The sequence below is a fragment of the Geotrypetes seraphini genome, chromosome 3 (genome assembly GCF_902459505.1).
Source record: "Geotrypetes seraphini chromosome 3, aGeoSer1.1, whole genome shotgun sequence".
Lineage (NCBI taxonomy): Eukaryota > Metazoa > Chordata > Amphibia > Gymnophiona > Dermophiidae > Geotrypetes > Geotrypetes seraphini.
The window spans coordinates 148,341,370-148,354,814 of record NC_047086.1 but is presented as its reverse complement, the minus strand read 5'-3'; the positions used below and the strand labels follow the sequence as shown (position 1 = coordinate 148,354,814).

Genomic DNA, 13,445 nt, shown 5'->3' with positions numbered 1-13,445 from the left:
GGATACCAACACAGAAGAAAACCTCTCAAACGGGACCAAGGACTTTAATTTTTAAACTTTTGAGACATCAACAAGCAATAGAAATCTGTCAACTAGCCAAGGAGAACAAAAATCTCAAATGTCAGGACGCAAAAATACACATTGTCCCTGACTTTGCAAGAGAAACCGCATCAAGAAGAAAACAATTCCTAGACATGAGACCCCAATTAAGATCACTAGGGGCTAGATATGGACTCCTTTATCCGGCAATAATGAAAGTTACAATTGCAAATAAGACTCAAAATTTTTCTGACCCTAAAAAATTACAAGAATTCCTCGAGCAACATGAACAGCCAATGACCTCGTAAAGTCATCTAAAGAGAATTTTTAATTATCATTTATCTATATTTATTTTATAAATATTGACTTTTGTTATCAGAATTATATAAAGAAAATTCAGTTAAGACTTAGAATTTTTATTGCAACGGAATAGAATCGCATGAGGATGGAACTATAATTTGAACAACATGAACGTTCTTGACAGCAATCCGAGATGTGAACATAAAATCTTAAGTGATCTTCAAAATACATTTAAGGATCTATTAGATAAAAGTTGACTTACATATAAGACTATGATGCTAGCAGTGATCCGATTGAAATGTAGTACAAAATACAATTTTATTTGCTCAATGACCTTTTATTAAAAAAGTCGCTGATTGGTTATTGAAATGTTAAGGGCGTTACTTACAAGGGAAGAAAGGCAATCCTTCAATCATATTAACAAATATAATGTCATGAGTAACAACAGAAAAAGGATTGGTTAAAATGGGTGATTTCCTGCTAGAGGAGGTACTTCCGGTGAAGTTTGCGTTTCAACATATATATGACAGGATTCTATGTTAAGCGATCTTATTTTAACCTGTAAGCTCTCCCGATACGATTCTAGTTTTCACTTTCATGATTCTTTGTGCTTTATATTGGTACCTCATAAAGATATTTACATCTTGTTAAGTCATGAACACGTCATTCGGTAGCTTTGAGACTATAGCACCGTTGTTTATGGGGTTACAATTCCTGTGATATTAATCAAAATCTTAAGACGTCCATGTAACAAGATCTTATTTTATACCGTCGATGGGAAAGAAATAGAAAAAAAAAAGGGTATGATTGATAGTACTGAGGTTTCTTTTCTTTTCTTTTTTTTTTTGAAATATATGATTTCTATCTATATCACCCTCAAGAAAAAAAAAAAAAAAAAAAGGGGGCAAAATTAGATGAAGATTCCTTTATAGACATGGGATATACCTTGAATTCTTACAGATTCCCCCCATACATGATAAGTTTTTAACGTCCCTTAAATTTAATAGACATTTATTATACAATACAAGTTGAGACACAGATATGGACCCATTAATAAATTGCAAATTGAAAGTCTATAATTAAATTAATAAAGGGGAATTATTAATCTATCTCTTATGATAAAACTGATATGTCATGTTCAAAGTTGAGATTCATAAGATTAAGGGGAAAATGAAAAGGTTGTGATTGTTTCAAGGAAAAAAAAAAGTGTTTAATTGATATAATGAAAAATTTAATGGTAGTAATTATAGTTATATTTTGTATTAGCTTGTGGGAGTTATTTATACCTAACCTCAATCTGCGTATCCAAGTTTTTGTATTTAAATGGGGAGGGGAGGGGAGGGGGGGAGTTATATAATGGAGGGTGGGGGGAGGGCAAGGGTGGGGACATTATAAAATATTTTATGTATTGGGAAAAATTACTAAAAAAAATTATTATTTACTGTTTAATTTTGGGAAAAATGTATTATAAAAATATAAATGGATCTTAAAGTATTATCTTTAAATGTTAATGGTCTGAATCATATGATAAAAAGGAAAAGAGCATTATTATTTTTTAAGTTCAATATTTTTTATTGAGTTTTTTTGAAAAAATATAAGAAACAGTTCAAGTACAGGGTATCAAAAAATAAAACAAAACATTTAGTATAACAAATATTCAGTTATATTGTGCAATGTAGAATTGAATCGTTTTAAAAGATCTAAAGTACTAGGACTGTTCATGAAAAGATAATAAAAGAAAAGATAAGAGGAAAGAGAAATTGAAGGAAGAAAGAAAAAGAATAAAATGAGGAAAAAGATGAAGGTAAAGAAAAAGAAGAAGAAGAAGAGAGGAGTGTCTATGAAATAGATTGAACATATGAGTCTAGGAATTTCCAGGGTGATTTACATTGTGTCAAACTTTTGGAAAGTCGAATTATATTTTTCTTTTCATAAGCATATGATTCAAATTTATGATACATGCTCAAAGAATTCCACCAAAAGGTATAGTTTAGTAATGAAGAGGACTTCCAATTTTTCAAGATGTGCATAAGGGCAGTCACAAACATTGCATCAATGAGTTTAGGAGGACAGTTAGACTGTGTAAAACAAGGGTGTTGAGATCGGAGAATTATAATGTCAAAGGAAATTTCTTCTGAACAATTGGTAATAGACTTTATGGTGTCCCAAATGCATGTCCAAAAGGAACGAACTTTAGCACAGTGGAAAAGCATGTGATCAAGAGTCCCAGCTTCTTTCATACAATTCCAACATATAGAGTCTTGTTTTAGGTTAGCTTTCCACATCCGAAAGGGTGTCCATACCGCATTCCACATAATGAAGAACATTGATTGTGAGACTCTGGATGATAAAAGAGGTCGGTTTGTCGATGACCAGAAGAGTTCCCAGTCAACATCAGTAAGTGAGGTTGTCAGCATAGATTCCCAATGTTTCATGGAATGAGAGGAAAATGTGAAAGAGTGATCTCTTAGAATACTATAAAAGAGAGATATCGCTTTACCTTTTGATATAGCCAATGTGGACCAGTGATACAAAGTGTGAATGGATGTCATATAATCAAAGCGTATAGACATAGAAGATAACGTCTTAGTAAGAGAAAGCCATTGTGAGTAAGCAGAAGGAGACAATGAGTAAGTAGAGCAAATTGTGACAAAGGGAACAAACGAAGTGAGAGTGGTTATCTGATGGAGAGACCACAAACCAGCCCGCTGCCACCTTTTCCATGAAAGAGATTTACTATTGATTTGGATTTTGGGGTTATTCCAAATGGACAAGAGAGGACTGTCTTTAATTGAAATCTCTGCGATTACGTCTAGTATATGAAGGGCATGCTGCGTTGCACTCAATAAGGAGTATTTTCTCAAAAGTTTGGGCACTGGCACCGTCAACAAGCATGAAACATGTAATGGTGCACATAAAAACCGTTCCAGGTCAAACCAGGTTGGTGAGTCTTGGGTACTAGGGTTAATAATCCAATAGGCTCCATATTTGGCCAATGATGCGATATAATAAAAATGAAAATCTGGTACATTCAAACCCCCATTAATTTTAGAGGCTTTCAGCTTGTCGAGAGCAATACGAGGTTTTTTGTTATTCCACACAAAGTCAGATATTTTCTTATTCAACCAATGAAAAAATTTCTTCTTGCATAAGGAGGGAAGCATTGAGAGGGTATAGTTTATCTGAGGAGTAAGGGTCATTTTGATAGAAGCTATTCTGCCCCACCATGAAAGGAAGAGTGGAGACCAACGAGACAGGGTGTTAAGAACTAAACTTTTAATTTTAGATATGTTTAGATCTTGAGTTTGAATCGGATCTTTATGTATTAACACTCCCAAGTATTTTACAGCTCCGTGTGACCACGTGAAGGGAAATTGGGCGAGATCTGAGGGGTAAATGAGATCATTAAGAGGGAAAATTTCTGATTTTTCCCAGTTAACTGAGTATCCAGAAAGCTTGGAGTAATGAGAGACAATATTAACGAGTGAGGGAAGGGAAGCAACAGGATCTCGGATAAAGAGAAGGACATCATCAGCGTATGCTGCTAATTTGATATGACAATAAGTGGTTTCAATTCCTGTTATTGTTGGGCATTGTCGGATAGCAGAGAGGAGAGGTTCCAACGCTAAATTAAATAGCAGCGGCGACAGAGGGCAGCCCTGGCGAGTGCCTCTATGTAGGGAGAATTTATTGGAGAGAGAATTATTAATTAAAATGCGAGCTGTGGGTTGATGATATAAAGTTTTAATCCAATCTGTATAGAACGGGCCAAAGTTGTACCACTTTAAAATTTGGAATAGAAAAGGCCATTCAACTCGGTCAAAGGCCTTTTCGGCATCTATGGCCAAACCGATTACGGGATCTGAGAGTGTTTTAGCATGGGCATTAATATGATGAAAGAGGCGTATATTGTCTCCTATAAACCTTTGTTTAATAAACCCCGTTTGATCTTTGTGAATAAGAGAGGGGATCACTTTGTTGAGTCTCAGTGCAAGAAGTTTTGCCATGATCTTGTAATCTAAATTAAGAAGAGAAATGGGGCGAAAGTTTTTAACCAAGGTAGGGTCTCTGTCAGGTTTGGGAATGACTACTATAGTGGCCTCAGTGAAGTTGAATTGTTTGTCTGGATCAGAGTGGAGGAATTCATAGTAAGAAAGAAGATGAGGAGCCAGAAGATTACGAAACTGCTTAAAAAATTCATTGGTAAACCCGTCAGGACCTGGGGCTTTGCCGGTAGGCATAGCTGATATTGCGGCTTCTATTTCAGATACAGTAATGGGAGAGTCCAGTTTCAATTTCACAGAGTCCGATAAGGTCGGATGAACCAAAGAAGCAAGAAAAGAGTCTATCCCCGATTCTGAAGCAGAAAAATCAGATTTATATAAAGTAGTATAGAAGTTTTCAAACTGAGAGGAGATCAGAGATTGGGTTTTAACCATCTGCCCCAATGGGTTTTGAATGGCTGTGATATGTAGGCGTTTGGATTTAGTTTTAAGATATCTAGCCAAAGGGCGTCCCATAAGGTTGTCTCCCATATAATGTCCAGAGGTTGAGATAAAAATATCCCGTCTAGCAGTACTGGAAACTAAAGTGTTAAATTCGTATTTAAGATTTTGTATACGTTGAAAAATAGATGGATCATGTAAGTGGGCAGACATATGTTGTAGTTCTAACTCTTTGATAGAAGATTCTAAGTCTTTCTCTTTTTTCATGGATTGTTTCTTTTTCCAAGAGGCGAGATTGATAAGTTCACCCCTAAGGGAGACTTTATAAGCCTCCCAGACAATGGATGGGCAAATTTCTGGATCTTTGGAGTTAAGTTCGAAGAATTCAGCAGTGAAAGATTGAATTTTGTCAGCTATTTCTGAGTCTAAGAGTAAAGCATTGTTTAGTCTCCAAGAAGAAGATTCTTTGCGGGGGGCAGAGATAAGTAGGTGTAGGGAGGTGGCCGCATGATCTGTAAGAGAGATTGGGTGAATAACATTGTTTGCCAGGTCCTGAATGAGAGAGGAGGATATAAGAAAGAAGTCTATTCTTGAGTAGGTATTATGAGGTGGTGAGAAGTGAGAGTATTCTCTACCCTTTGGATTAAACAAACGCCATGGATCTACAAGGGAGAAGGCATCTTTAAGGGCATGTAAGGCTGTGAATGACTTGGATTTGGAGGGTTTGCAAGAAGATGATCTATCAATATAAATATCTTGAATTTGATTGAAATCGCCTCCAAGTACTAAAGGGCAAGAACTGTATTCTACTAACGCCATCTGAAGGTCTTGGAAAAATTCTGGGTGGTCTAGGACTGGAGCATAAATGTTAAGGAACACAAAGTTCACTGAATGCAACGCAGCATGCACCAAGCACCATCTTCCATCCTTGTCCGTCGTAGAAGAGTGAACTACAGGAGAGAGTTTATCATGGAAAAATATTGAGACTCCATTTTTCTTACGCTGGGTCGCAGGAGAATAAAAGTGAGAGGAGTATCCCTTTAATTGAAATTTTAAGGCAGCAGCGAGAGGCAGGTGAGTCTCTTGTAAAAAAACCACATCAGGGTGCTTATTAAAAATATAGTTAGCTATCTTTTTCCATAGTGGCAAAGTTGCTCAGATTTCAACACACGTTGCAAATCCTTACAGCTGCAAAATCTAAACCTCAACTTCTCCACCAAGGTAGAAAGTTCTTTATAGTTCCAGACCTGGCCAAATCCACGGCCTTGAAGAGAAAAGCATTTCTTTCCCATCGACAGGAGCTTAAAGATATAGGAGCCAAGTATGGTCTTATGTACCCAGCAAGGATGAAAGTGACCTACAACAACCGCACATCTTCATATACTGACCCTAAAGACTTAGTTGCATTTCTGGAATCTTTAAAAATGCGCTGACATGATTTGCTGCAAACATACTCACTTGTTTCTCAGTTATATCGCAAATATTGATAAGCACACCAATTTTCAAGTTATTGATATTGTATGGGTGTGGGGTTCTTTGCTAGCTTTCCCATTTGTGTTATATCTTTATGCTCACAGGAGCACCCATAAAAATTTTTAACTCTATGTATGAGAATGTGATCCTTTGTGATGACATTTTTTACTTTTTCTCTACTATCTATATGCTCTTTCTTTTACTTTCTGACAGGAGTGTCTACCTTAAACATTCTCTTTGCTATATACACACATTGAACATGTGCAAAATATACTGCAATATAGTAATGTATTTAAAAGATTATGGCTGACTTGCATATTTTTTCTTTTAATGTGAATGGACTAAATCATCCCATTAAGAGGAAAAAGATAGCTAACTATATTTTTAATGAGCATTATTATTTTTAAAGAGGCAAAATGCGGATATATGCTTTATACAAGAGACCCACCTTTCAAATAATGAATCTAATAAGCTAAAAGGAGGTTGGGTCAAGCATTGTTTTTTCTCACCAGCTATAGGGAAAAAAGCGGGTGTTGCTATTCTAGTAAATAAAAAATGCTCTGCTTCATTCAAATTAAAAGCATCAGATATTCATGGAAGATGGGTAAATGTGGAAATGAGCATGGGAAATACTACCATGACGTTGTTTAATATTTACGCCCCTAATTCGAACCAAAATGAATTTTTTAAGACTCTTCAACAATTGATTTTGCCACTGGCTACTTCAAATCTAATAGTAGCTGGGGATTTTAATGCTGTTATGGATCCTCTATTGGATAAAAACCCAAGTAGATTTATGAAATCTATGGGATTAGATAATTTGGTACAATCTTGCGATTTGACAGATATTTGGCGAATACTTCATTTTGATGGACGGGAATTTTCTTTCTGTTCTCATGTTCATAATTCCTTTTCAAGAATAGATTATATTTTTATTTCAAACAATTTGGCACATCAGGTGTCACAAGCTGCCATTGATCCAATCATTTTATCTGATCATGGTGGGGTGTGGATTGAAATTAAGATTGCAGATCAAAATACTAATAGACCAATTTGGAAGATGGATAATACATTGCTTGCTGATCCAATGTTTTGTGAGAACCTTATAACAAAAATGAAGGATTATTTTCAATTGAATGATAATGATGAGATCTCTATGGAAATATTATGGGATGCTTTTAAGGCGTCAATGAGAGGACAAATAATTTCTTATTCGGCTTACCTTAAAAAACAGATTAAAAAACAATTTTTAAACTTAGAAAAAGAGATTAAAATTTTAGAATCAAAACTTATAGAAAAATGGGAATATTCTATTCAACAAGAGTTGTTAAAGCTTAAAGGTAAATATAATGAGATCTCATCTAAATTGATTAGGAAAGATTTATTTTCTCAGCAAACGTTGTATTATGGTAACTCAAATAAGACGGGAAGAATATTAGCAAATTATCTTAAAGCGAAAAAAAGAAAATCAAAATTAATTGCCATTAAAGATGAAAATGGTGAAACATATACACAAATTGAGCCTATTTTAAAACAGTTCCTAAAGTTTTATAGATCTCTTTATTCTTCCGAGACTTATTTAGATAAAGAAAAAGATGGTTTAGAATTTTTGAAAATGTTAGAGGGTCCAAAAATTCCTGAACATGTAAAACGAAGTTTGGAAGAGCCAATATCACTAAAAGAATTAGAAACAGCTTTGAAGTCCTTTAGAGTTGGATCCGCTCCAGGTGGTGATGGATATACAGTGGAGTTTTATAAAACATTTCAAAATTATCTATTGCCTTATTTATTAAATCTTTATCAATACCAACTTAATAAAGGTTCTATTAATGGCACTATAGCAGAATTATTAACTATTGTTTTGCCAAAGCCAAATAAAGATCCCACTTTGGTTTCAAACTATAGGCCAATATCTTTAATAAATGTAGATGGTAAATTATTAGCAAAAATATTAGCGTTAAGATTGGCTAAAGCTCTCCCTCATATTATAGGTATGCATCAAACAGGATTTGTTGCTCAAAGACATTCATCTCATAATACCAGATTAGCATTCCACATGTTATATTTAACAAAGAAAATGAATGAGCCTACTTTTGCTGTTTCTCTAGATGCAGAAAAGGCTTTTGATAGAGTAGAATGGACCTTTATGTATCAGGCATTGGAATGGTTTGGTATAGGTCCTGGATTCATACAAATAATACAAACATTGTATAGCTCCCCCTTCTGCTAGATTATATATTAATAATACTTTTTCAGAAAAATTTAATTTACAGAGGGGAGTTAGACAAGGTTGTCCCTTATCTCCTTTACTGTTTGATATTGTTTTAGAACCCTTAATATTAGCTATCCAACAAGTGAAGGAGATATACCACACTCAGATAGAGAATATAAGATATCTGCTTATGCAGATGATTTACTATTATATTTGAGGAATCCAGAATCTACCATTCCATATTTGCTAGAGTTGATTGAGAAATTTGGAAAGTTTTCCGAATATAAGATAAATTGGAATAAATCAGAAATTCTTCCATTAAATGTATATTGTACAAAAGGTTTATTCGATACTTTCTCTTTTGTTTGGAAAGAGGAGGCTATTAAATATCTGGGAATTTGGATTACAAAAACAGTGGATGAAACAATGAAAAATGCATATTACAAAAGGTGACAGAAATGTGTGAGCAATGGAATCCTTTGCATTTGTCTTGGTGGGGAAGAGTACAAACTATTAAAATGATGATTTTGCCTGTAGTTAGTTACCAAATGGGGATGATGCCAGTTTTCTTTCAAGAATCTTTTTATAAAAAATTAAATAGAATTTTGACAAAATTTATTTGGCTTGGTAAAAATCCCAGAATTGCTTTAGTGTCATTGCAAAAGCCAATTGTGGAGGGTGGGGTAAATTTTCCCAATTTTTATAGGTACCATCAAGCCTATATCTTACGTCAAGGTATGTATTGGATCCTCCCAGAGCCCACTGATAATATTCCAGACTGGTTCTGGTTAGAATGGAGACTTATGTTTCCCTTGCGTCTCAGTCACGTAGTTAGTATCAAAATGCCAAGGTTATATAAAGGTGCTTAAAAAGATACAAAAAGGAGGCAAAAATGTCAATAAGGACTCTATGAGTGTGTCTGTCAGCTAATCACTCCTAACAAACCAAACCACACAGGTACCAAATATCAATTGAAGGATAGGGGCGCTCTCAGTGTGAGGTTGTTAGCGACGGGAGAACAAACTCCAGCGCTTCCACTTACAAAGACGGAGGTGAATCACCCCGCCTGCACACCATCATCGGGCGTCCCTAGTGTGCAAAATCAACTGTGCAGAATTAATAACAATAAATAAGTCACAAACAGTGAACTAGTGAGAGAGTGAATCAAACTGAAAACCCACTCATAGAGTCCTCCCCAGCCTAATCCCCAAGATACAAAATGAAACCACAGCCAACTTAGCTTTTTGAAGCGAGCCAAATGAAGTCAATGAGCATTGCGGGAGACCAGAATAGTCATAGGATCAACCGGTTTCGGGTGAAACCCTTCATCAGGATCTTAAGGCTGGAGCAGAACCGGCTGGGAGGGAAGCAGCTTCCCTCCCAGCCGGTTCTGCTCCAGCCTTAAGATCCTGATGAAGGGTTTCACCCGAAACCGGTTGATCCTATGACTATTCTGGTCTCCCGCAATGCTCATTGACTTCATTTGGCTCGCTTCAAAAAGCTAAGTTGGCTGTGGTTTCATTTTGTATCTTGGGGATTAGGCTGGGGAGGACTCTATGAGTGGGTTTTCAGTTTGATTCACTCTCTCACTAGTTCACTGTTTGTGACTTATTTATTGTTATTAATTCTGCACAGTTGATTTTGCACACTAGGGACGCCCGATGATGGTGTGCAGGCGGGGTGATTCACCTCCGTCTTTGTAAGTGGAAGCGCTGGAGTTTGTTCTCCCGTCGCTAACACTGCTTCCCTCCCAGCCGGTTCTGCTCCAGCCTTAAGATCCTGATGAAGGGTTTCACCCGAAACCGGTTGATCCTATGACTATTCTGGTCTCCCGCAATGCTCATTGACTTCATTTGGCTCGCTTCAAAAAGCTAAGTTGGCTGTGGTTTCATTTTGTATCTTGGGGATTAGGCTGGGGAGGACTCTATGAGTGGGTTTTCAGTTTGATTCACTCTCTCACTAGTTCACTGTTTGTGACTTATTTATTGTTATTAATTCTGCACAGTTGATTTTGCACACTAGGGACGCCCGATGATGGTGTGCAGGCGGGGTGATTCACCTCCGTCTTTGTAAGTGGAAGCGCTGGAGTTTGTTCTCCCGTCGCTAACAATCTCACACTGAGAGCGCCCCTATCCTTCAATTGATATTTGGTACCTGTGTGGTTTGGTTTGTTAGGAGTGATTAGCTGACAGACACACTCATAGAGTCCTTATTGACATTTTTGCCTCCTTTTTGTATCTTTTTAAGCACCTTTTGGCAAACTTAGAGGAGCGTATAGTTTAGTTAGTAAGGTTATATAAAGAGCATAGAATATTTATGGATACCTGGAAAACTCTAAGATATATAAGTAATCTAACTCCTATTCCAATAAGTAAATCAACAACTCAAACGATTTGGTTAAACCCCAAGATCAAAATTGGCGGTTTTAAAATCATCTGGAAACATTGGATGATAGCAGGTATTCATATTTTGGATGATGTAATAAAAAATGGTAAGTTGCTGGAGTTTTCACAATTGCAACATAAATTTGATATAAATAAGTCACAATACTTTAGATGGTTGCAATTGAAGCAATCCATTCAGGTAGGGTTCCCTGAATGGAAAAATCTTACTAACTATCATAGTTTGGAATTCTTATGTTTCCAGATGGATTCAACAGATCATAAAGCCGCACAGTGGTATAAATTAATATCTGGATTTGTAAATAAAAAACCAAAAAATGGTCTTAGAGACATTTGGAGCATTGAGATAAAGCACCAAATTACTGCATCTCAATGGCCATGACTTTGGTCTTGGAGGTTAAAATGTACGGTGTCAGCATCTATGAGACAAACTTGGTTTTTTCTTTTACATAGAGCTTTTTGGACCCCTGTTCGTTTACAAAAGATAGATAGTTCTAAGTCTAATAGATGCTGGCACTGTCATGTTGAAGTCGGGACATTAGATCACCTTTTATTCTATTGTCCATACATCTTATCATTCTGGAAATCAATTTGGCCTCAAATCAATAGGATGTTGGAAAATCCAGTAGCCTTGACATATGATACTATTTTATTTGGCACAACTATGAGAGCAAGAAGTCAAATTTCGGCAAGCAACAACAAATTTCTGTTTATTTTAACTGGAATAGCAATGCAACAAATAACATACAATTGGAAAAAACATGATATGTTAAACTACAATTTTTGGTGGAATTCTGTATGCCATATATTCAAAATGGAACTCACCATTGCAACACAAAAAGGCTATGTGAGTAAATTTCAAAAAATATGGGGACCATTAACAGATTATTGTAATGAATGATTAACTTTTCCCATGATAAGATTTTTGATTAGAGGGAAATGGGGTGGGAATTTATTTCTGATTATTACATAGTATATAAATATTAGAATGAATTTACAATAAAGTGGATTATACGTATTACTGAATGGGAGGGAGGGAGGGGTGAGGGATTATTATATTCAATAAGAATTATATAAATTTAGATTTCTTGTATAATATTATAACTTTATATAATATTAATTTTTTAAAGAAATGTTAAATTTGATGTTAATATGTGAGTTAATCAAGTGTGTATATTCAAGTTTCTAATGAGTTTATTTGAAACACTTGTTGTAACATAAGAAAATGAATAAAGATTTATAAACAAAACAAAAAAATAAAATAACATAAAATTAGAAGATGAATGGTCTTACCTCCTTTGGCTGGCTAGGGTTGAGCCTGTCTGCAATTAGCTGCAATTGCTCTTGATTCATAAATGTATAACTCTGTAACAGATATTATAAAAACACTTACCAACAAAGTAGCATATATATTTTAGACTACGGTCTGAAACAACAATAACTTAAAATGTACTGGATTTAACTCTAATCAACAATTAAGAAAAATACCATGGACACTTTTAACAAATGCAACTATTATTTACAGTAAAAAAAAAAAAAAGAAGAAGAAGAAGAAGAAGCATATGCATTCATACTTGGTTGAATGAAGAATCACTGTCTGAACAGTTATCTGTATAATGACAACTAGGTTGTTCTTGTTGAGTTTTCTTCTGCATTTCCTTGTTTTTTATTTGATCATCTTCAAACTTGCTGATCAGAGATTCCACCACAACTGCCATGACGTTCTTCAGAGAATACATCATTTCTTTGTATCTGTAACATTAAAAGCACTCTTAATTAGGATCTGCAGTCTCCTACAGCCATAAGAAGGGTCGTAAAGACTTACCCATCCTCAAAACTGTCTACTACCACAGAATCACCGCAGGAGACCAAGGGCCAGATGTACTAAAGTCAGTGATTGTCCAACGACTGTCACTAAACCAGTTTTGACTGGTTTAGCGACAATCACCTTTAACAACCCGATAAAGAAAACAGCTTACTGTGTGTTTTTTTGCACGATCACTCATTCTCCGATCCAAACATGCAAATAATCTCATTAATATTGAAATGCCATGTAAACTAGCAGAGTGATTGATGTTCTAACATGGCTTCCTGATGCACAGAAAAAAAAGTGATCACTTTTAGCGATCTAAAAAAAGTGACTGGTCAAGATCAGTCACTTATCTGTCTAACCATAGTTTATCCCATTTTTTTTATGGTACAGGTGCTTATGCTTCTAATTAAAACTTTTCTTATTTTCTAACCAAACCAGAATAGGCTAATACCATCTGTCTACTCACATTTGGCATACCTACCTCGACAAGAAGTAGCCTGCATAGGATAGCACATCTATCATCTGCTGAAGACTGAGAAATACTACTAGGCTGTGGACTCACGGGATCACTTAGAAGTCAGTAGGTCTGACTCCATCAACTCTATGCCTATGTAGGTTCAAAGTAACTTACAATTCAGGAGTTACACAAGATGTTTAGGTAATACAACGGTAAATGAGGTTAGATACAATAGCATGTAATATATACTGGAGACAGGAAAAAGTTGAATCAATCATAGCAGGAAGTATAGTGAAAACATTAA

The 13,445-nt window shown here is 35.5% G+C and overlaps 1 protein-coding gene across 7 annotated transcripts in view; it reads right to left on the bottom strand.

Annotated features, from left to right (window-relative positions):
- Window positions 1-13,445, bottom strand: part of TBC1D32 (TBC1 domain family member 32) — a 301,306-nt gene that overhangs the window by 275,841 nt on the left and 12,020 nt on the right. For all 7 annotated transcript variants that reach the window (XM_033939045.1, XM_033939043.1, XM_033939042.1 and 4 more), the window contains exons 4-5: window positions 12,446-12,623; window positions 12,165-12,236 (exon numbers count right to left, since the gene is read on the bottom strand). In XM_033939045.1, the coding sequence (XP_033794936.1) occupies window positions 12,165-12,236; window positions 12,446-12,623 (250 nt within the window). The remainder of the gene's footprint in view (window positions 1-12,164; window positions 12,237-12,445; window positions 12,624-13,445) is intronic.